This window comes from Porcisia hertigi, chromosome 31 (genome assembly GCF_017918235.1).
Source record: "Porcisia hertigi strain C119 chromosome 31, whole genome shotgun sequence".
Classification (NCBI taxonomy): domain Eukaryota; phylum Euglenozoa; class Kinetoplastea; order Trypanosomatida; family Trypanosomatidae; genus Porcisia; species Porcisia hertigi.
Window position 1 is genome coordinate 571407 of NC_090590.1, and position 19998 is coordinate 591404.

At 53.7% G+C, this 19998-nt stretch overlaps 6 protein-coding genes across 6 annotated transcripts; all 6 read right to left on the reverse strand.

Annotated features, from left to right (window-relative positions):
- Window positions 1-2195: 2195 nt before the first annotated feature.
- Window positions 2196-3131, reverse strand: JKF63_03843 (uncharacterized protein; the record flags this gene model as incomplete). Its single annotated transcript, XM_067899840.1, has 1 exon — window positions 2196-3131. The coding sequence occupies one exon, from the start codon at window positions 3129-3131 to the stop codon at window positions 2196-2198; it is 936 nt and encodes a 311-aa protein (XP_067755046.1).
- Window positions 3132-3844: 713 nt separating this feature from the next.
- JKF63_03844 (uncharacterized protein) lies at window positions 3845-7291 on the reverse strand (the record flags this gene model as incomplete). The annotated part of the gene is made up of 1 exon (XM_067899841.1): window positions 3845-7291. The coding sequence occupies one exon, from the start codon at window positions 7289-7291 to the stop codon at window positions 3845-3847; it is 3447 nt and encodes a 1148-aa protein (XP_067755047.1).
- A 3355-nt stretch (window positions 7292-10646) lies between these two features.
- JKF63_03845 (uncharacterized protein) lies at window positions 10647-12545 on the reverse strand (the record flags this gene model as incomplete). The annotated part of the gene is made up of 1 exon (XM_067899842.1): window positions 10647-12545. One exon carries the CDS (start codon window positions 12543-12545, stop codon window positions 10647-10649), a length of 1899 nt encoding a protein of 632 aa, XP_067755048.1.
- Window positions 12546-13826: 1281 nt separating this feature from the next.
- JKF63_03846 (uncharacterized protein) lies at window positions 13827-14201 on the reverse strand (the record flags this gene model as incomplete). The annotated part of the gene is made up of 1 exon (XM_067899843.1): window positions 13827-14201. The coding sequence occupies one exon, from the start codon at window positions 14199-14201 to the stop codon at window positions 13827-13829; it is 375 nt and encodes a 124-aa protein (XP_067755049.1).
- A 3048-nt stretch (window positions 14202-17249) lies between these two features.
- Window positions 17250-17588, reverse strand: JKF63_03847 (uncharacterized protein; the record flags this gene model as incomplete). The annotated part of the gene is made up of 1 exon (XM_067899844.1): window positions 17250-17588. The coding sequence occupies one exon, from the start codon at window positions 17586-17588 to the stop codon at window positions 17250-17252; it is 339 nt and encodes a 112-aa protein (XP_067755050.1).
- Window positions 17589-19046: 1458 nt separating this feature from the next.
- Window positions 19047-19532, reverse strand: JKF63_03848 (uncharacterized protein; the record flags this gene model as incomplete). The annotated part of the gene is made up of 1 exon (XM_067899845.1): window positions 19047-19532. The coding sequence occupies one exon, from the start codon at window positions 19530-19532 to the stop codon at window positions 19047-19049; it is 486 nt and encodes a 161-aa protein (XP_067755051.1).
- Between the last annotated feature and the right edge of the window lie 466 nt (window positions 19533-19998).

The following is a 19998-nucleotide window of genomic DNA, read 5'->3' on the forward strand; positions in this document are numbered from 1 at the left end:
GTCGCAGTCTGCCTTCTTTGCCCGACTCATCCACTACGCCCTGCGCCCCACCCCCACCCGCGTAAACAAAACGTGGCGACACTGGACCCTCTGCATGACAAACGTTTCGCACAGATTCTGAAACGCAGCATGACGTCGTCGACACGCCCCCGCTGAGGGGGGGGAGGAGTGAGGGAATCCAAAAGGACATCCCCCCTCCCGAATGGAGTGCAACATCAGCGCTATCAAACAGTGCGGCGCTTCTCCAGAAAACGCCGCAAGAGCCACAGCTGGCCACCTGCTGCGACAAAGAAGCTTACGAGCTGCACGACAGACCACAACAGAAGTCGCCCATTGGCATCCTCTACGGTGTCGCGGTGCGACTTCTGCCAGTACCGCAGCTCCTCGAGACTAGTGCGCAGGTTCCGCATCTTGTGGTGGAGAGCCCCTATCCTCTTCTCGATGGGGTCGATATCCCCCGTGTGCAGGTTGTAATTCGGATCAGGAAGAACGCGAATATCGAAGTTGACCTTCGCGCCCGTCAGCATCGAATCGGAGTTGTCGAACTCAAACGTCAATTCTGAGAACTTCTTGGACGCTGGGATATTCACGTATCCACGAGCATTTTTCTCCCACTCCTTTACCAGCTCTCTTGTCATCTTATCTCGGATGCGGACAGAGAAAACAAAATCGGGGTTCATTTGGTAAGCGAACAAGACCACGTTGCCTGGTGGCACCTCTTCCGTAAAAGTGAACATCTCCCTCGGCTTGACCTTGATCATCATCGCCCTCGAGGGTACAGCAGCGGTGATAACCAAAACTGTCAGCAGCAGCACCACCACCACCACCGATGCAGGCAAACGCGCGCAGTACATTTTCATTTTTTTTCCGTGATGCGTCAAACGGTAAGGGAAGTGAAATTCTAAAGCGGTACAAAAAGGGAAACGGAGAAAATAAAAAAAGAAAAGAAGGGAGAGGGGTCAAGTAGTTGAGTGTGCTTCTTTTTTTTTGGGTGTGTGTGTGTGGGGGGGGGGGGGGGGGCACTTCGACGCTCACGCGCAAGTTCCTGATGAACCGTCGCTGATCAAGAAAGATCGACAGAAAAAAAAAGAGTGTTGAGCTGGGAACTGTGAGAGAGAAAAAAAAAAAAAGAGATGGGAGGTTCAAGAGAGAGAGAGAGTAGAACGTACCAGGAGAAAATGAAGAAAAAAAAGAGAAGCGTACTGGCGCACGGACCGCAACACTCACCGCTCTGCTAACGGGGAGAGAAAGCAGCGCTCTACTTCGTATAACTCATAGAACCTTTGCGTACGTTGTTGATCAATTCTTACAGATATTCATCTGAGGAACAACTGAGTGCGGAATAAAATGTTTGTGCAGTGCCCCCTTTTTCTCTTTTTTCCTCTTGAGTTACAGCACACGTGTTGCACAATTCTTTCGGGGAGAAAAGGGGGCGTGATGTGTGAATGTGTGCGTGTTTTGAGACGTGACCTGCGTGTTATGCATTCGAGGAAGCAGTTGACACGACATCATGTACGCGACGAGAGAGTCGCTAGGCTTGTGTATGAAGGCAGTGCAGACGAGGCCTCACATATTGTCCTCCTATCGGACGTTCGATAATAAAAAAAAACTCGTCTCTGAGAAATATACGACTTCCCCCTCTTTTCATATATATTTTTTTCTCGCGTCCATCACCGCATGGAATCGTGACGCATAAATGAAAAAAGGGGGAGAGTGAGAGAGCTCCTCGACGGCTCGAACGACAGCGAAGACGAATGCAGTTGCTGAGGTTGTGGATGCAAAAAATGTGAGAGTCACAGCGAAGGCGGAACGCAGGGATTGTCCAACTTGGACACACACACACACACACACGACAAGCAGGAGAGGGGAGAGACAGGGGCACGAACGTGGAAGTAAGTAAGAAACCCGTGGTGTCCCCCTCTGTGCAGAGAATACCGAGGGGGTGGGAGGGGAGAGGAGAGGAGAGGCGGGGGAGGAGGATCGAAGGACTTACCGGGCGGTGTTTGAATGCACAAAATGCGAATAAATTTCACCTTTCATGACGCTCCGAGGGAAATTCGAGAAGATGCGGCGCTTGTGGAATCCCTACGCGTTTTCTTTTTTTTGTTGTTGGTGTTGCTGTTTGCGGTGTTTTTTCGGCGTCCTGCAGAACCCCACAGATTTTGTCGAGAGAGGGAGAGAATATGTTACGAACCTCACATCGCTCGCTCGTTGATGAACTTCAATACGTCCGTCATAACATCATGGCGGCACAACTCTGTCAATACTTCGTGTGCGGCACCGGGGTAGGAGACCAGGTGTTTGTCCTTTGACGGCGCGCTTTCGTAGAACCACCGAGACTTTTCCAGTGAGCAGAGCTGATCGTCCTCGCCGTGGACAATGAGAAAAGGAAACTTTGAGGTTGATATGGCTGCTGCGGCACGATCCTGCGCCAGCAGCAACTCATCAGTGAGGCGCGCTCGGAGCGCCACCTTCGGATAAAACGGGTCCTGCTTTACTAGCTGCACAACGGGGGCGTTATGGCTGACAAGGTCAAGGCTGAACCTGTACACCGGCATCTTTGGGCACCACACCGAAATAAAATGTCCAATCGACCGTGCAAACGCCGGGATGGGCCTCGGTAGGCCCAAGGCTGGGCCGCTCAGTACGACCCCGCGGAAGCCACTCGCGTCTCTCTGCGCCACAAGAGTAGAAATAAGTCCGCCCATCGAGTGCCCTAGGAGAAAAGTTGGCTGACCCTCGAGAGGTGGATACCGTGCCTGTATAAATTTGATGAACGCACAGACGTCATCGACGAAGTGGTCGAAGCGTTCAACGTAGAGTCGCACACCCTCACTGCCGCCAGTGCCTTGGTTGTCCAGGGAGAAGACAACATAACCCTCCTGGTTCAGCAGGAGCGCAACCGAGTCGTAGCGGCCGGTGTGCTCGCCTAAACCAGGCACAATAAACACAACACCCTTGATGCACGAAACCGGGCTGCTGCCACCGTCGCCGTGTGGCCACCACTCGCTGAAGTGCAACCAGAGGTTCTGCGCGTTTTGCATATAGTGGGGAAAAAGCTGCGGGTCGGGTGGCGCCCGGCCTGACGTAGCGTATGGCAAGTCATGGCCACGGGAGCAGCAGCACGGCATTGCGTATAGGAGTGTGCGCTAGGAAAGAAGAGAAGGGGAGAGCAAGGCGTGCGCAGGGGGGGAAGGGAGGGAGGAGGGAAGGCTTTTAGAGAGCAAGTGGAATCAGTGAAACCAAAAAGATGGGGTGGGCACCGAGTTGCGTGTGCAGAAGTAATGAGTGATGCGCTCTGTAGCTCTTTCTTTCTTCTACATAACAATCAAGGCGAATTTTTTTTGTGCATTCAGCAAAGTCTGTCACGCGCGTATGAGTGCAGCTGAGGTGTGGATACTCTCTCTGAGGACGTGGTGGACGAAACCAACTTCGAAGCGAAGAGGGGAGGAGGAGGAAGGAGAGTTTGGCGGTGATACGAGTAAAAAAAAAAAAAAACATAAAGGAGGGAAGGAAAAGGCAGAAAGCTGTCGAAGCGCTGCCCCACTTTCCATGCGGCGCCTTTCAGTGCGTCGAGCGCCCTTTCCCTGGATCCGAAGTAGAGCGATCGACGTGTAGTACGCAAAATGGAGAGTAGCACTTTCAGCAGGGCAACGACGCCTGTCGTTCAGTCAGGTGTAGGGGGGACAGTCGATGTACGTTTATGGGCGAACACCACCAAAAGTAAAACATAAATGGCAGTGGGTAGGCACGGAATAGATACAGTGAAGGAGAAAAAAAGAGCCAAGAAGTAATGCAAATCGATGGCTCCCCAGTCTGCGGTGTCGCATACAACTGTTTATACCTAGGCTAATGGGACACCAACAGCTGCCTCAGACACAGTCGCCGATGTGGAAGCGCTTACACGATCCTCCAGCCAGACGGCAAGCTGAGCCACCTGCGCACGCCGCTGCTCCCACTCGAGGATGCGCCGCTGGAGATACTGCCGCCTTCTAGAGAGCTCCTTCCGGACGGAGGTACGCTTGGGGTGCCGTTCCAGCTCCAGCTGTGATTCGATAGTGATGAGCTCAGCTTTCTCCGCCGCTATCAGACGTGTGCGGACCTTGTAATCGTCAAGTACACCTCGTGCCCGCGCTCGGAGCGTTGCGCAGTCGACAGCGGATGAAGAAAAATGCAGCGGAAACGTTGTCGCATCACTCGCTCGAGGCGCCGCGGATCCCAGCGAGGTACGCGAGGACAAAGACGAGGAAAAGAACGACGACGACGACGACGGCGGCGGGAGAGGAAGGGAGCGCCTTGACTGCGCATCACGTGCCGGTGCCTTCTCTGGAGAGTTTGAGGCGTGCTGCATCTCTTTTCCTACACGCCCGCCCACAAAGCTGAGGGGAACGCGGCCCCTCGAAAGGATAGCACTCCCAAGGGCCTCCGTGGGAGATCCAACGCACCACTGCCACGCGTTATGACTTTGATGTTCCCAGGGGTCACGAGGCCCGCTGCAGTCGCGTTCATCACTGCAGCCTGGGGCACGATTGAGCGACGGAATGGGGGGTGCAAGAGCATCTCCGTGGCGTTGCATGTCAAAGCCACCGTGAGCCCGCGGTGATGGCGGCCCGACGGAGAACCCCTCGGATAGTAGAGAAAACGCTGGTGACGTTCGTGCTGTGGGTGCTCCCCCTGCGTACCTGCCAGCAGAGGCCTGAACCACACCGTCGGTACAAGCCTGACCAGAAAGAGCGCATGCGGGGGGCTTGACCACTGAGGAGGCAACGTCACTTGGCACAGGAACAGAATAAACACTCTGGCAGGCGGGTGTAGCGCAGGCAAATGAAGCCGCAGATGCCGACGGCTGGGCAACAGCGCCAAGAGGCAGACACCCGCTCCTCGCAGCAGGGATTACGCTTGAAGTCCAGCTGACCGGGGCACCATTTGAGAGAGCGTGCCAATGGACGGCGACTGGCCAGATGTTGGACGCACCAACATGAACAGGCAACGTGGCATCACCAGGCATCGTAGTAGTTGGAAGTGCTGAGGGACCCTCTTCCTGTTGGTGGAAAAAACGCGGACATCCAATCAGGGGGTCACCACCACCTCGGCCTGCACTCCCCGCATCGAGCTGAACGGGCCTTGGTGCCTCGCACGTAGTGCCCACACCAGCATCCACGCGCACTGGGGGCACACATTCCCTGCCCTCGCCGATCGGGCCTGTTACAAGTGAAGTGCCCACCACTTCCTCGTAGGAAGGTGGCGGTGGCGGTGGCGGCGGCGGTGGTGGCGGCGGTGGTGGCGGCGGTGGTGGTGGCGGCGGTGGTGGTGGTGGCGGCGGCAACGCCTCTGTGCCAGCGACTTGTTCAGGGACTGAGATAGTGGTCGCCCGCTCGGTGTCACCATCCTCATCGCGCTTAGACCGTCGGGTATGCTCAACAGCCGCATCGGGGGAGACTGCAGTGACGAATAACACCCCGGAGGCACCGTGAGAGCGATTGTACAGGGGAATCGGTGGTCGTGGTCGCCGTGAAGTGCACCTCGTTGTCTTCCTCGAGTCCTCGACGTCGCTGCCCTCCTTCCTAGAAACAACGTTGCTTGTCGGCTGAACCGGTTTTGCCTCACCACCTCGACGCTGCCCCTCGTGCTTCAGCGCGTCCTCCAGGCCCAGTGGTGATGCCAGCACACCGTCTGCGACGTGACGCAGAAATAGGTGCCGGAGAAGCGCCGGCCTCGCGTAGTCCTCCGCAACACGACGCATTCGCTGCGCCTTTGTACGACTCGAATGCCTGGCCAGCCAAGAGTAAAAGACAGCGCGTACCACATGCACCTGCACCACAGATTCAAAAAAGTATTCCGCCATTCGCACATGCTCGCGACTGCTTCGCTGTTTCCGAAAGCGACTACACCACCTCGCAAGGCAGCGACGCTGCACGTCTACGCAGTGAGCTTCTCTCTCCCACCGCAGTCCCATCAATCTCAGAGAGCCCAAGGTGGTCCAGCGGCTGTAGTACCTCTGCAAAAGTCTACGCCGCGCGTGCTTCCAGTGGAGAGAGGAGCACGTAATTTGCAGCCATCTCACGTAACATCTCCGTCGAATGGCCTTTTCTGTGCGCTCCCTCACGATTGAGACGGTGCCTTGATAAATTTGAAGCCGACATGCGCGGCGGTGCATCGTGACCTGCAGCCACTGGATCCAGGCATAGCGCAGACAAAGATCATCGAGACGGCCCCTCTGCGCTGTCGCCCATGCCGCTGGCGTGTGAATCGCCAAGACACCCGCGAAAATATGTTCCTCCCTGCGTCGGAGAACAACGCGCAGCCAGTGACGAAATCGCACGCCTCGCAAAACATTTACAGACACCTGAGTCACTGTCCAAGCGAGCGCTCGAAGTCTCGACGTGCGCTGCCATCGTTCGAAGCAGTGCCGGGTGAGATCGGCGGTTGCCCCCGCCAGTATCTCAACGAGTCTTTTTCGGAGCAACATTCGCCGGCCGTTCCACTTCCTCCACGCCAAGAAACACCGGCGTCGAAGACAAAGCACGCGTAGCGCCTCAAGCGCCTGCCGCTGCTCCTTGGATTTGAGACGTCGAAAGTGGCGCCACTGCCACGCGCGAAAGAAAAGATACAAAATATTGCGCTGGAAGTAACCGTCGGCGAAACGTGCACGATGCAGGTGGAACTGCACTTGACGTGCGTGCTGCACCTGCCACCGTGTAAAGCACCGTTGTAAGAGGGAGGAGCGGTGCACTGCATGCGCAATCATCAAGGCGGCCGCATCAGAAAGTACCGCAACGCTGGTGCCTCCAGGCGTGGAGTTGGGGTGTAAGCTGACATGGCGCGTCCATACATTGTGCACCGGTGACGTCGCCGGCGAGCTGGCCTCGCCCCCGTGGTTGTCCTCGCGGTGAACGCTGCCGGCAAGTGACGAAGCCCGTACGTTGTCCTCCGCTGACAAAGTCCAGAATTCTGGGCGCTCTGGTGAATTCGAAAACTCCATGGGTGTCCTCAAGTCACATGGCAAACCCCCTAACGGATCCAAGTCTTCCATCTCTGCCGCGTCCTTGGCGATGCCACCGTGGTCCTTGCCCCTATGTGTACCCAACCTGCCATTTGAAGAGGAAGATGTTGGGGTAGATTGAGAAACGCTCTCTGACCGCCCCAATGCACTGCCGACCTTTCCAGGAGATGCCCCCCGATCTGCACCATCTCGACATTCCGGTGAAGAAGTACCGCCGCCTGCTGGAGACACAGCCGGCACCTTCTCAAAAACGGATTTCAGCAGTGGCAAGGGGGAAACATGGCGCATCGAGGCAACGCCTGGGCGAATCCACACGAGAGCGAGCCGCCTCTACTCCCCAGCGGAATGTCATGCCAGGTACCCTTCAGTGAATGTGTGAAGGAGGCGGGGAGAGGGAGGGGGAGGGGAGGGGGGGGAAGCACAAATGAGCAGCACGAAGATGACGAACACACGATAAGATCGAGTCTCCTCTCGCTGCCTCCTCAGCCCGACGTTTCTATGAAGCAATTATCAAGTAGGGATCTGTGCTTTATATCAGCCCCCTTATTCTATTTGTATAAATATATAAATATATAAATATATATAGCGAGTCTGTGGATATAAATATAAATATAGATGTACACGTATATGCCCACGTGCGGTTACATGGGCATGCGATCTGCGTGTGTGTGTGTGTGTGTGTGTGTGTGTGTGTGTGTGTCTTTGTTTTTTCTTTGGTGGAGTCTTCGACTTTTGAGAAAAGAAAATAAGCACACAAAACGCGAATATATGCGAACAGCACTGCTCTGTTCTGTTGCACAAAATTGAGGTGCAGTGCACAATAATAATAATAAAAAAAGAGAGTGCGTCACGGGTACACGCATGTGCTCACGAAGGAAAACAAAACAGGAGACAGAGAAGTGAGGCAGCGGGATGACGTAAAATCCATGAGGACTGAGATGCGGAGTAGAGCAACAGAGGGGCAACACCGAGAAGATTAACCAGACGCACAGCAGGGAGGTGTGGGGATGCCGATATTAGGGAAAGAAGATAAAACAAAAATAAGCGTAAAAGACGACCATTGCGCAGCGCCAGAGGATCGCAGGGGGAACGGCTACACATCTGCAGCCTGGCGCCAGTGGATGCAATCGGCTAAATTGGGAAGCGCTCTCCATCACCAGCCGCAGCCGTCCAGTAGCGGCGGGTGGGACACGGATGAGACGCATTTGACCAACGTGTGGGGTACAAACGTGTACGCACATGCACGCACAGAAATGTGTTCCATCAAAGTTTATATATAAACATATATATATGTGTGCGTGTGTGTAATCGAATGGAGAACACAAACGTAAAAAAAAAAACATTGGAGCATCGAGCGAGCGCAAATGCGGGCCGTCATGCGGAGGCGGTACAGGGAAAGGTAGAAAGAAAGGAGCACCCGTCTACAAAGGACACGCGGCAGAAGAAAAAAAGAAGAGGCCTCTCAAGCAATACCTCCTCCCCTCCCTACAGACATTACTGTTGCTCTCTCTCTCTCTGTGTGTCTGTCTGTGTGTAGGTGGGGGGAGGGGAGGAGGGAGGGAGGGGGAGCGGGGGAGCGGGGGTTGCAACAAAAACACACACTCTATCCTTTTTGACCTCAGCAGTGACAACACGGTGAACAACTAAAGTCACCACGTCAGCTCGTCATCACTCAACGTGTATGTGCGCCAGATGGTGTACGTAATTGAACAGATATCAGAGCAGAGGTGAAAGAACTCCAATAATAAAATAATAAAATAACAACAACAGTATTAAAGGGGCCATGAAAGGCCGCCATGAGAGAGCGAGAGTAAACAGGAGACTTTGGCATGACAACAACAGAGACAAGAATGAAGTATTTACGGCAAGGGGGGGGGGAGGAGGAAGGAGGAGAGGGAGGGGGGGGGGGGGTAAAAGCGAGCAGACTCATCATCGCACGCATACACTACTGGTGCCAACGAGGAAGCAACTCAGCGGGCAACACCCAAGCTGAGCAATAGAGATGCGTGTCTCTTTCCCTTCCTCGCTCACAAACGCACCAGCGCTGATGCATTGAGAGGAGAGACGCACATGCACAGAGACCGACAGAAGCCGGTCTCGAGAAAAAAAAAACTACCAGAAACCCAAAGCATTCAAAAAAAAAAGAGAGAGGAGGTTCTATGGGATGTGACGCGGAATTAAAAAGATCGGATGCAAAATCAGGAAGGAGGGGACAGGAGGGAACAGAAAGAAGGGGAGTGCAAATATTTGACGAGGAGAAGTATACAGAGCAAATAGCAACAGGCAAGGAAAAAAAACAGGACAATATATATATATAATCTGAATAAAGTTGGCTCGTCACAAGCGACTGGGCTGACAATGGAGAAAAAAAAAGATGCGCATGAGAGAACATTCGGGGGGAGGGAAGGGGTGCTAGGTAACTAGAGCCTGTCTGTGTGCTGTGGTTTAGAATGCGAGAGGGAAGCAGAAGAAGCACTCGGCGCTGAGGAACACACAGAGTATAAAACAACCGTAACACACTTTTATTGTTACTTCTTTGCTCTTTTGTTTTTGCCGGAGACGCAGGACAGGGATCGCGCCCTCACACACACGCACATGCACACACAAGAAAAAAAAAACAGACCTGTACGTACGCCACAGAAGCGCTCACAACCCGGACTTCCCTCAACGACCACCGTAGCAAGACAGAGAGAGCGGCGTAAAACTGGGAGAAAATATGCAGGTAAATATTAAAATGTCCTCACCCCGCCCACCCCGGAAGGGAAAAAAAGGAATAAAAACGCACAGAAGGCTGACGTACACACACCAATACACCTCAACCTTTCTCGAAGTCTTGGGCAGACAGTCGCGCTGCAATTTTATCTGATAAACCAGAAGGGGGGAAGAACAAGAGAAGCGCACTTCACGGGAATATGGAAAAGATAATATATATATATATATTTATATATATATGAGCATACACAGGTAAATACAACAAGAAAAAGAGAGCCTTGGAAAAGGGGGAAGAAAAAAAAGTCAATTTTTTTTTCAAGGGGTAAGGGGAGGGGGGGGGGTAAACTGGCGACTGGTTTTTGATTTTTTTTTATTTTTGATGAAAAGGGGATGAAGGGTGGGGATGAAGGGTGGGGGTGAGAGGGGGAGGGGGAGGGGGGGAAAGGGGGAAGGGAGCTGAAAAGAAATATCGAGACGCACCAAACTGTCGAAAAAAAAAAGAGAAAACACGTTAGGCAAACTAAGACATACACGTATGTACACACAGAAACACATGTAGACAATACATAGAGAGAGACAGAGAGAGAGACATGGATGTAGAAAAAGAGGTGCCTGCAAATGAACACATATATATATACAGACGTGTGTGTGTATATGTCTAAACATTCGCCTGTATGTCGGATGCATGGTAGAGAAGGGGACGGCAAACTCCAAAACCGTGCGCGCCTTCGTTACTACCGCATTCGTACTCTCTTAGGAAAACGAAAACGTAGCCAGAAAAGAGCTCAGCGCCTACCGCCTTCCCGAGAACTCGTCAAGATTTCTGCAAAAAAAAACAGCAGCTCATGAAGGAAGGAAGAAACCGCGTGAGTGCCTCCCCGCTCTAGGCGCACTCCCTGTCGGCATCTCACGATGCACCCCCCCCCCCCCATCACCACACCCCACCCTTCGGATGGGCTTCTGCCGCCAACAGCTGCTCCAATGGTAGACACAAAAGGCTCTCCATCTCCTGGTACGGAATGTGATGCTGTACGAATCCGCGGCCTGACCGACGCGTCAGTGCTGTGTGCATGCAAATGTCATTGAGCCCCCTCACCGGCTCGGCAAACATAAATGAGCTCTCCTCCAAAAGATCAATCCGGCGGCGTGGCGTACAACCACCACCGGCCCTGTCCTTGTGCGGTTCAACATCAAAGTTATGGACGCAGATAATACAGTTTTGTTTCGACACGCTCAGGTCAATCTCGCGCAGCGACTTGACCCTTGCCAAAGGGGAAGCTGTGCGGAGTCGAACGCAGTTCATCAGGTTCACATACTGCAGAGATACACTCTTGGACAACCCCTCGAGGTCTTCGACGCCGCTGAAGGAGGCGTCTACTGAGTTCAGCTTCAGCAGCACGCCTAGCGGACCCAGGCTGCGCAGCTGCTGGCACTCGCGCACAATAAGGTGACGCAGCTCAGGGGCGTACAGCGTCACCCCAACGAGTGAGACCAAGTTACTCTCACCCAGATCCAGCTCCTCTAGCTGAGAGAGAGAGGTGGCGGAGGGAGACCCTGTTGCACTCAGAAAAGGGTAGACAAACGCGCGATCTGGAGCTGAAGCCGCAGTATCAGCAGCGTCGCCTTCGGTAACGGATGTTGCTGGAGGGAGCCATGCGTCATAGCTCCGCCCGGCAGCAGCAGCCGTCTCACCTGCCGAGACCATCTCGACAGCGTTAGCAGCCACATCACGCATCCGCTTGCTCAGAAGAGCAGAGACGTCTGTGACGCGGAACAGCTCATGAATCGACTGGCACCCGCGCAGACACAACCTGCGCAGTTCTGTGCACTGCATCAGAGCTTCTGCATCTTGCAAGCGAGAATAACTACAGTCCAGGTCGCGCAGCATCGGAAGGGTTGCCAAGTCCCCCGCGTGCAGAATACGGCTACACCGGCGCATCGATACGGAGGTGAGTCGCCGACATGCCGAGTAATCACCGCGCACGTCCAGGACGCGGCAGCTGTCCACGCGCAGCTCCCTCAGCTCAGACAACTGAGAAAGCGCCTCCAGTGAGCATAGAGAAGTGCATCGAGAGAGGCTCAGGTGGCAAAGTCTAGACAGCGCCCGCAGCGGATCGAGATTCGTGAGGGACCTCGCGCTGTGCAGCCGCAGAACACCAAGGCTTTGTAACGCAGGCAGTGGAAGGCTCAAAAACGGTGTGAAGGACTCGAACTGATCGATGCGGGTCAACTGCCCAAGAAGACCAAGAGCTGTCTTTGAAATCTCTGCGCGATTGTGTGTCACGACGAGTGAGCGCAGGCACGAGATGCCGAGGTCGGTGCGCTGAAACGGCGGCTGGGTGAGCATGAGCAAAACTCTCTCCAATCCTGTCGACCGCGCTTCAGTTGCCGTGGCAGTCGGGGAGGGAAGAGGCACCAACCTTGAGCGGGAAGAAGCCTGTGGCTTCACATTCACCTCCATAATCATCGGCTCGCCATATTCGGTGAACGGCCGGGTTAGCCACCACCCCAGTCGCATCAGATCGGCCTCCAGCTGCTCCTCTGTACCCGAGAGGCGGTGATACTCGCGATTCCTCTTCCAGTCCCAGCACACAAAGAGATCGCTGCGGTGGTCGGCCCCAAAGTGTGTTGCTCGAACACCGCTGATGGTTTCGTACGCGTAGCGCAGGGAGGGGTGAGCGGCGGCGCAGCAAGTCGACGGGATATGCGGAGTGTACTCGAGGATTTGGGTTACCGCTGCCCTGGAAAGCGACCTCGCCCAATGTTCTGAGCCTTCCGAGACCCCTCCGGGCGTGATAACTGTAGTGTCGGCCGCACCTCCCTTCGCCATTGATGATCGAGATATGTTTTTTTTTGTGGGGGTGTGTGTGGGTGTGTGTGTGTAAAAATGCAGAAGTCTTAGTGTTACTCCGTATGGAGGTAAAGGAATGGCTGCAGGAGAGAAGAAATGGAAGAGATGAAGACAGACGTATATCCGGTTAGCGCGTTCTCGTGACCTCACGTACATCCTTTACGTATCGCGGTTTGGTCATGGGCATGCGGGGGGGGGGGGGGTTGAATGAGAGGCAGAAGCAAAGCGACATGATAACTCGCAGTTGGAATTCCACTATACATTCACGCGCGACACAAGAGGCGCGGGCTCAAAAGACAAAGTGGGGGCACTTCCCCAGCCCTCCTCCTCCTCCCCCCCCCCCTGATGCTGCCACGGTCGTTGCTGCTACTTTTATTGAGATGCGCACGCAGAAGCGGTGGTGGGAAGGGGGGCATGGGATACTGAGCCCCCTTCTCAGGATAGAGTGTAGTGTATGGAGCCCTCACCGCTACCCATGCTGCTCCTCTATTTTCTACACCAAGCAACAACTACAATTGGCGTTTAGAAAGAAAATGTATATACATACACATGTATGTGTATATATATATATATATCGACTATCGCCCAGCATCCGAAACACACACGGACATATCAGCACACACACACACTGCTTTCGACATTCTTCACTCACCCACTCACCCAGCCAACAAGCAGACACACACACGCACTTAGATCACTCGGTGTGCGTCCATCGGAGGAGGGAAAGGGAGGGTGGGGGCCGGGGTAAAACAAAGCCCTAGCTTTGAATACACGGCAACAGTAAAACACCTGCTGAGAGTGTGCAAGAGTCCTCGCACAAGCAAGATATAAACATGTGTAAAAGAGAAATCCAAATGAAAAGGCCAATCTTAAGTGGGATCCGTTGGGGAAAGTTGTTTAAAATGAGTTGGTGAGTGTGTATATGAGTGTGTGGGGGTTGAATGCATATTCTTGCTATCGTGAAGGGGGGGGGCAAAGGGGAGAAAAGGGGGGGGGGGAGAGGCCGCCCATCTGAGTCGCGGAAATGCAGTCTGCTGAGTCATTTTTTTTTGACGTCCTCTGTTCGCACTACCGCCGCCGCCGTCTAATCGACACCCGTCCACCGAGGTGTGACTTGCGAGCAAAACGCACACAAGAAGCGAACTGACAAGGAAAACGACGTCCTGCGCCCTTGTTAGAGGACATCAGGCGACTAAGAGGATGCGAAGCTGATAGAGAGAGCACTCACTCGAAAAAAAAACAGCCAGAAAGAGAGAGATCCTATTGCTTCAACTGACGGCAGAGCACAGCTGCCATAACGCTGGCGCCGGTGAGTCCAAAGACAAATGCATCCCACATCATCTGTGCGTAATGACCGCCATTACCCCGTCCACTCGGTAGCGCATTCCCTGCAGCAAAGAGCGGCGAAGTGACCCGTGACTGACCTGCTGGAGTACCCTCCATCCACTGCTCCAAAACCTGCACTGCATGGTCGGAGTGCTTGGCGTCCACAAAAGCTTGCGTGATGTCTTGGTTCACGTACGGCAAAATAAGTCGTTCTCCGCCCGGGTGCACGCCCGTAATGAATGTCAAAGGCACGATATAGTAGTTGTTTTTGTACGATAAGCGTACAGAGGGCCCATTCGTGGGGGGCATGTTGACACCTCGTGATGGAATCTGCAGAACAAAAAACCTGAAGGGAGAAAAAAAAAGAAATGGATGCACGTGAGAGGAGGTCGGAATTCACCCGACCCAGTCGGTGTCGTGTAGGCGGTGCAGGAATGTGTGGGCAGGGAAGGGGAGGGGGGAGGAGGGTCTGTGTAAGATGCGTGTCCGTATCGGCCGTGAGCCTCAAGGGGGTCTCGAACTCAGACGACTTTTTCTTCCGTCGACTGTTGTGGAAGCAGCGAGCAGTCAGACGCAAACGAAACTCAGGAAAAATGAAGAGGCAGGGGGGAGGGGGGGGGGGGCTGCAGAGATTAGAAATCGATGGAGAGCTGAGGGAAACGCAGGCACGCATACGCGCCTTGCTGAGGCAGCAAGGCAGAGAAAAGACGAGAGTGAGCGGGTCGCTACTCAGGCATCACAAGTGCACTAGGATAAACAAGGCGGGAAAAAAGTAGAGGAATCGAATCATGAGAGGTGATGTTGCCCCTGAAACCCTCACTGAAGTTTCACGTGGCCGCCATGAGCGCCTTGTCTCCGCTCCCTCCCTTCTCGATGAGAAAATAGAGAAGAGCACACGCTTGAATTCCCCTTGGTTGCGCGACTCCTTCAGCTTTGTGTGTGTGTGTGTGTGTGTGAAAAGATTTTCGACTGTCAGCACTTTTTCAGCGAGCTCATCACTGTGGTAGAGAAAAACAAAAATCCTTCGCGCGCGCAGCGGGGGTTGGCATGGTCTTCGAATGTACCTCAATACAACAAAACAGGGAGGGTGCGTCTAGTGTTGAGAGCGCCAGAAAACAATCATTGGGCAATCAACGAGAGGGGGGAGGGGGGGAGAAAGGTGATGAGCAACAGAAAAGCATCGAGGTGAGAGGGCGGGAAGCCATGTGGGTAACTCGGTTATATAGATACATCCAACAAATCGTTGAATCGAGTTGAGCAACGATGGCTGACCCTGTGATATTTGCAGAGTGGGAGTCAAGCCGAGGAACAGAACCACAACAGCAGCATCGACCTCGTGGTTTTGGTCGGTCGCTACCGGAGTTAGAGTTCTTGTCAGTAAATATTTCTTTTTCACCGAGTGTTGCACAATACATATAAATATATATATATATATCCTCCTCCTCCTCCTTCCCCCCCCCCCCCCCCCTTCCTCACCCCCTTAAAGAGTTCCGAGGCGCCAACGCAAAGAAAGTGGGAGAAGCGAACAGAAATCCAGACAGGATTGAGAAGTGCAGAAGTAAGACGGCCTCAAAAGAGTGTGTGTGTAATCCACCGCCTTTTGTTTCACCACAACTCCACAGAAAAACCGCACCCGTCACCCCCTTCATCGGATTACATCCTCTGCGATGTCTCCCCCCATCTGCCCTTCTCGGACCTCATTCTCTTGTTGTGATGACATCACAGAAAAGCTTGGGCGGGGGGGCGGGGGGTAAAGGCGTATAAAGCAGGAATTGCCCTCTCTTCCCCCACCCCCGGTGCCATGAGGAAGGGAGGGAGGTAGGGAGGGGGAGAGGGGGAGGGGTGGAGTGGGGGGAAGAAGAGCACGACAAGACACACACACACAGAGAGAAGTATCGAACGTAACAGTGGGTGTGTGTGTAGTTTTTTTTTAATAGAAAGGGAGAAGAAAAAAAAGAGGCGGGGCACACACAAAGCGACCCACACACTGCGAAATCGACAAATGAAATTCTCAGAGAGGAAAATCGAAGACTCTCGGGTAACTCATCATTCACACCTCCCTTTTTTTTCTTGAGGGGAAGAGAGAGGGGGAGGGGGGAGATTAACGACCACAGACTCCTGCGTTTTCATTCGGGCGAGGAAGGGCATCGAGCGAGTGCGGTGTGCGACAAGATAGAAGCGAGGTTTCCCCCCTCCCCAAAGTCTGCGTCCACGTAGGTGACGCCAGAGCAGAGAGAGAGAAGAAAGTGAACCATCGCTGCCGAGTCGGAGGAAAGACAAAAAGAAAAGCGGGGGAGATTAAGAGTCGAAGAACCACAACTGTGGGTGGATCCACAGGTCTTGTACAATTAATAGTCCTACTCGACTCTCCCTCCCTCTTCCCCCCTCCCCTTCGCCTACCCGCTCAGAGCAGAGAACCCGAGAGCCTACGGCCATCTTCTGCTGCATCACAGCGGTTCAGGTCGGCAGAACGTTGCGCTTCCCTTTCTGCCCTGGGACGGCCAAAAAGAGGGACGCAGAGGAACATACGCAGACACGTACAAAAACACAGAAATAAAAAGCAAAAGACTTTGTGTAACAGCGCGTGACAGACCATCCCGGAAGCGTCCAGTGGCGGTGATGGTGACGCTTGACGGTCAGTTCATGAGGTGGATGGCAGGATTAAGAGAGACGTCCTACCGGGGGGGAGAGGGGGGGAGGGGGGGGAACAACGCAAGAAAAAAAAGAGTCGTACGCACCTTGTGTCGTCCTGCCAAAGAAGCAATAAATGAGAGGGGGGAAAAACACACAACTGTGGGAGGACACTTCCGTCTCACCGGTGCCGAAACCTCTGGACTCACTTCGTCGGCACGCATACATGTTTACATACGACTCTCCCCACGAAACAGAAGAAAAAAAAAGGAGTCATGGAGAAGAGAGGAAAACACGGCAGACAAAAAAGGAGCCAACCCACAAAAATAGGCAGAGGATTACGTGCATGTATATATCAATATATATAGATAAATATATATATATATATGTGTGTGTGTGTGTGTGTAGATATGCGCATATAGATATAACAGAAATGCACCACGGATGGTATACGCATCTACACACACGCACATACACACACAGAGACAGTGTTCTCCCTCCCCCCCTCCTCCTTTTACCAAATGAAGCAAATAAATATAAAAATGAATATTTGAAATTTCGGTTTTTTGTGTTTTTCCTTTTCGCTTCCCCACAGGCGACGGTCTTTGCAGAGATGTGGGGATGGGATATGTGAGGGGACCGCGTCGTGCACCCCCCCCGTATACCTCACACGGAATGCGAATATGCAAAGCATCGCACGCCTTTTCTTTTTTTCTATGTTTTTTTTTACGTGCTCTTTCGAAGCACAACGGCGGCGATAACGGCGGCCACACTGAAGGCTATCGCCGTGCTGCGCCAGCGCCACTCATCCTCCTCAGCGCGGCGCGCCTCCGCGCGCTTGAGCAGATCGACCTTCTCCGTTGTAGACACATCAACGCACCACTCCTCCAGCATCTCTTTGGCGTCCTGCGAATGATCGGCATCCTCGAAGGCCTCAGTAATGTCGCGACCTACAAGTGCCATGAGGACGGCCTTGCCGCCCGGGTGCTCCTTTGTCACGAAGCTCTCGGGGATCATGTGCTTCTTCCCTTTAAAAACGAAGCTCAGCGAGGCTGTGGCGGACATCCTGATCAGTTGGTTATGCCGAAGATTTACAAGAGCAACTCGAGATGATCAAATGTGTGTCGAAAATACACGCACACACAAACGGAGGAGGGGAAAAAAGATTCTGGGCCTTTCTTTTTGTGGGAGGCAGGGGGGAGGCAGGGGGGGGGGAGGATGAATGGATGGAAGGAAGGATGGATGGAAGGATAGAGAGTGTTGTGCTGTTGAACGCGGGGATTCTATCGAAAAGAGGGGAGTGGAGAAGCAGGAAAAGTTAGCGCACAGAAGAAAAGAGAGGACACTGAAGAGATCAAGGGGAGAAGCTGATCCTTCTGGAGGGGGATCTCAGAGGTCGGATCGTGAATCCAATGAAGATCCACTCAGACCCTACTTGATCTTCTGCTTTGCTGCAGCCACTAAGCCGCGGAGAAGGCACAGTGACCTGGGAGGGAAGCGTGAAGGCGGGGCAACTTGGGGTGATAAAGAAAGCAACCAGACCAAGCCCAACACGCGGTTTTTGCGGGTGAAAGTGAGAAAAACACTGTTCTTTTTTGTTCCCGACTTTAAAGCTCATCACTTTTCTACACAACAACATGTCTATTCGAGTTCACACGACCCTTTCAGTCCAAGACACATCGCGCTGTGCGAAGCAGCCGTGTAGAGACGCTACTGCAATGCAGACCCAGTCGTCTGAACGCGGACTCTGCATCACACTCTATCCATCACCCACTACACAGGTCACCAAGGGGGGGAGGGGAGGGGAGAGGGCTTCTTCTTGGAGACTCTTCAACCTCCCGACCTGAAGGCGGTGAGGGGTCGGGTGAAATACGCTTCAGTCACTTTGAAATTCTCCCCAATGTGTGGGCGGCATAAACTTTTTCAATGTGGCAGGAAACACACCAACGCCCCCCCCTCCCGCCGCACCATCCAGGGGCTGAGGACGCAGACGTCAGTCACGATGGATCGATCCGACCCCCACCGACACACACTCCCCTACGTCGAGGGTGACTGGCCCCATCACCACCAGCAGTGGTTCGGCATTGGTAGCAGCACAGAGGCTGCGTAGCCTTCCCAGAGAGAGAATGGTGGTGCTAGACCAACCTGATATTTCACTCTGGAGCGTCCTCCTCCCTCCCCCTCACCCGCTGTTGCGGTGACATTAGCAGCAGCAGCTTCAAGAGCCCCCCCCCCTCTCCACAGCTGAGAGTGTGGCGCCCTCTCCCTTTTCGATTACTTATTTAAAAGGCAGGGCACGAGCCATTTGCAAAGAGAGCTAGAATGATAAAGAAGGAGAAGAAGTGGGGTACCACATGCCACCTCCTCTGGGGATTAGAAAATCAAACCGCGATTGGGGAGGGCAGGGGAGGGGATGAGCCTACGGGAGCTGCCACAAGAGGTAGAAGCACCAACATGTGGTACGCGTACGTGAAGCTACGCCGGTGATGGAGATCGCGTATCTCTCAACTTACCTTGTCCCCATCATCTCCTGGTGAACCGTACATAGAAGACGGCAATAGACGTCACAACAACAACAGCTGCAGCAGCAGGGACTACCGAGGAGATATATGACCTCCGCTTTGACGGCTCGCTGACGCTTCTTCGTACGGTAATCGTCGGTGTCGTCGAGAGAGTTTGTGCTAACTTGGGCGCTTCAGGGAGAACTGCCGTCTCTGGTGTTGAGATCTGCGGGGCTGTGTCCACAGCCTTTGTGTCCTGTTCCTCCCGAGAGACCGCCTCGGTTAGGTCAGATGGGATACTTGCATCATATTCCTCCTCCAGCCACTCCCCCAGCAACTCCACGGCATCCAGCGAGTGGTCCGCATCCTCGAACGCCTCCGTCATTTCCTTGCCGACGTAAGGCATGATTTCATCAGCGCCGCCAGGGTGTTCATTGTCGATGTAGTCCTTGGGAATCAAGTAGCTCTTCCCCTTGAAGTAAAAGCGGTATCGAATCCCATCCGGCATCGCCCCCTCCTCTCCTCTCCTCTGCCGGCTTTCGGCCTGCTGCTTTGAAAAAAATATGTTTTTTTTTGTAGTGCTTGGGTGCCCCGCAGCTGCCGGTGCAATGCACAGATACGCTGTGTTGCTTGAAGACTACGGCACACACCGAGAGGTGTCGGTGTAGATCTGTGTGAGTGTGTGTCTGTGGGCCTCTTTCTGGGATAGTCCGGCGACACAGCGTCTACGCGCGGTGACAGGATTGTCCAATGAGGCGGCATGCGAAATCGACGGAGAATAGATGAGCCATGATGCACGCAGGTGGCATCAGGTTCACGAAAACCAGTGCAGAAAGCAATCGCATGCTCATCTCCTTGTCCACTCAAGCTGCACAGGGCAGAGGAGAAGCCGCTACACAAGACGTGCAACACGAGACTGGCGCATGGGCACACGCAGGGCCCTCTTTCGCGACTGTGGCGGCAACGCGAGGAGC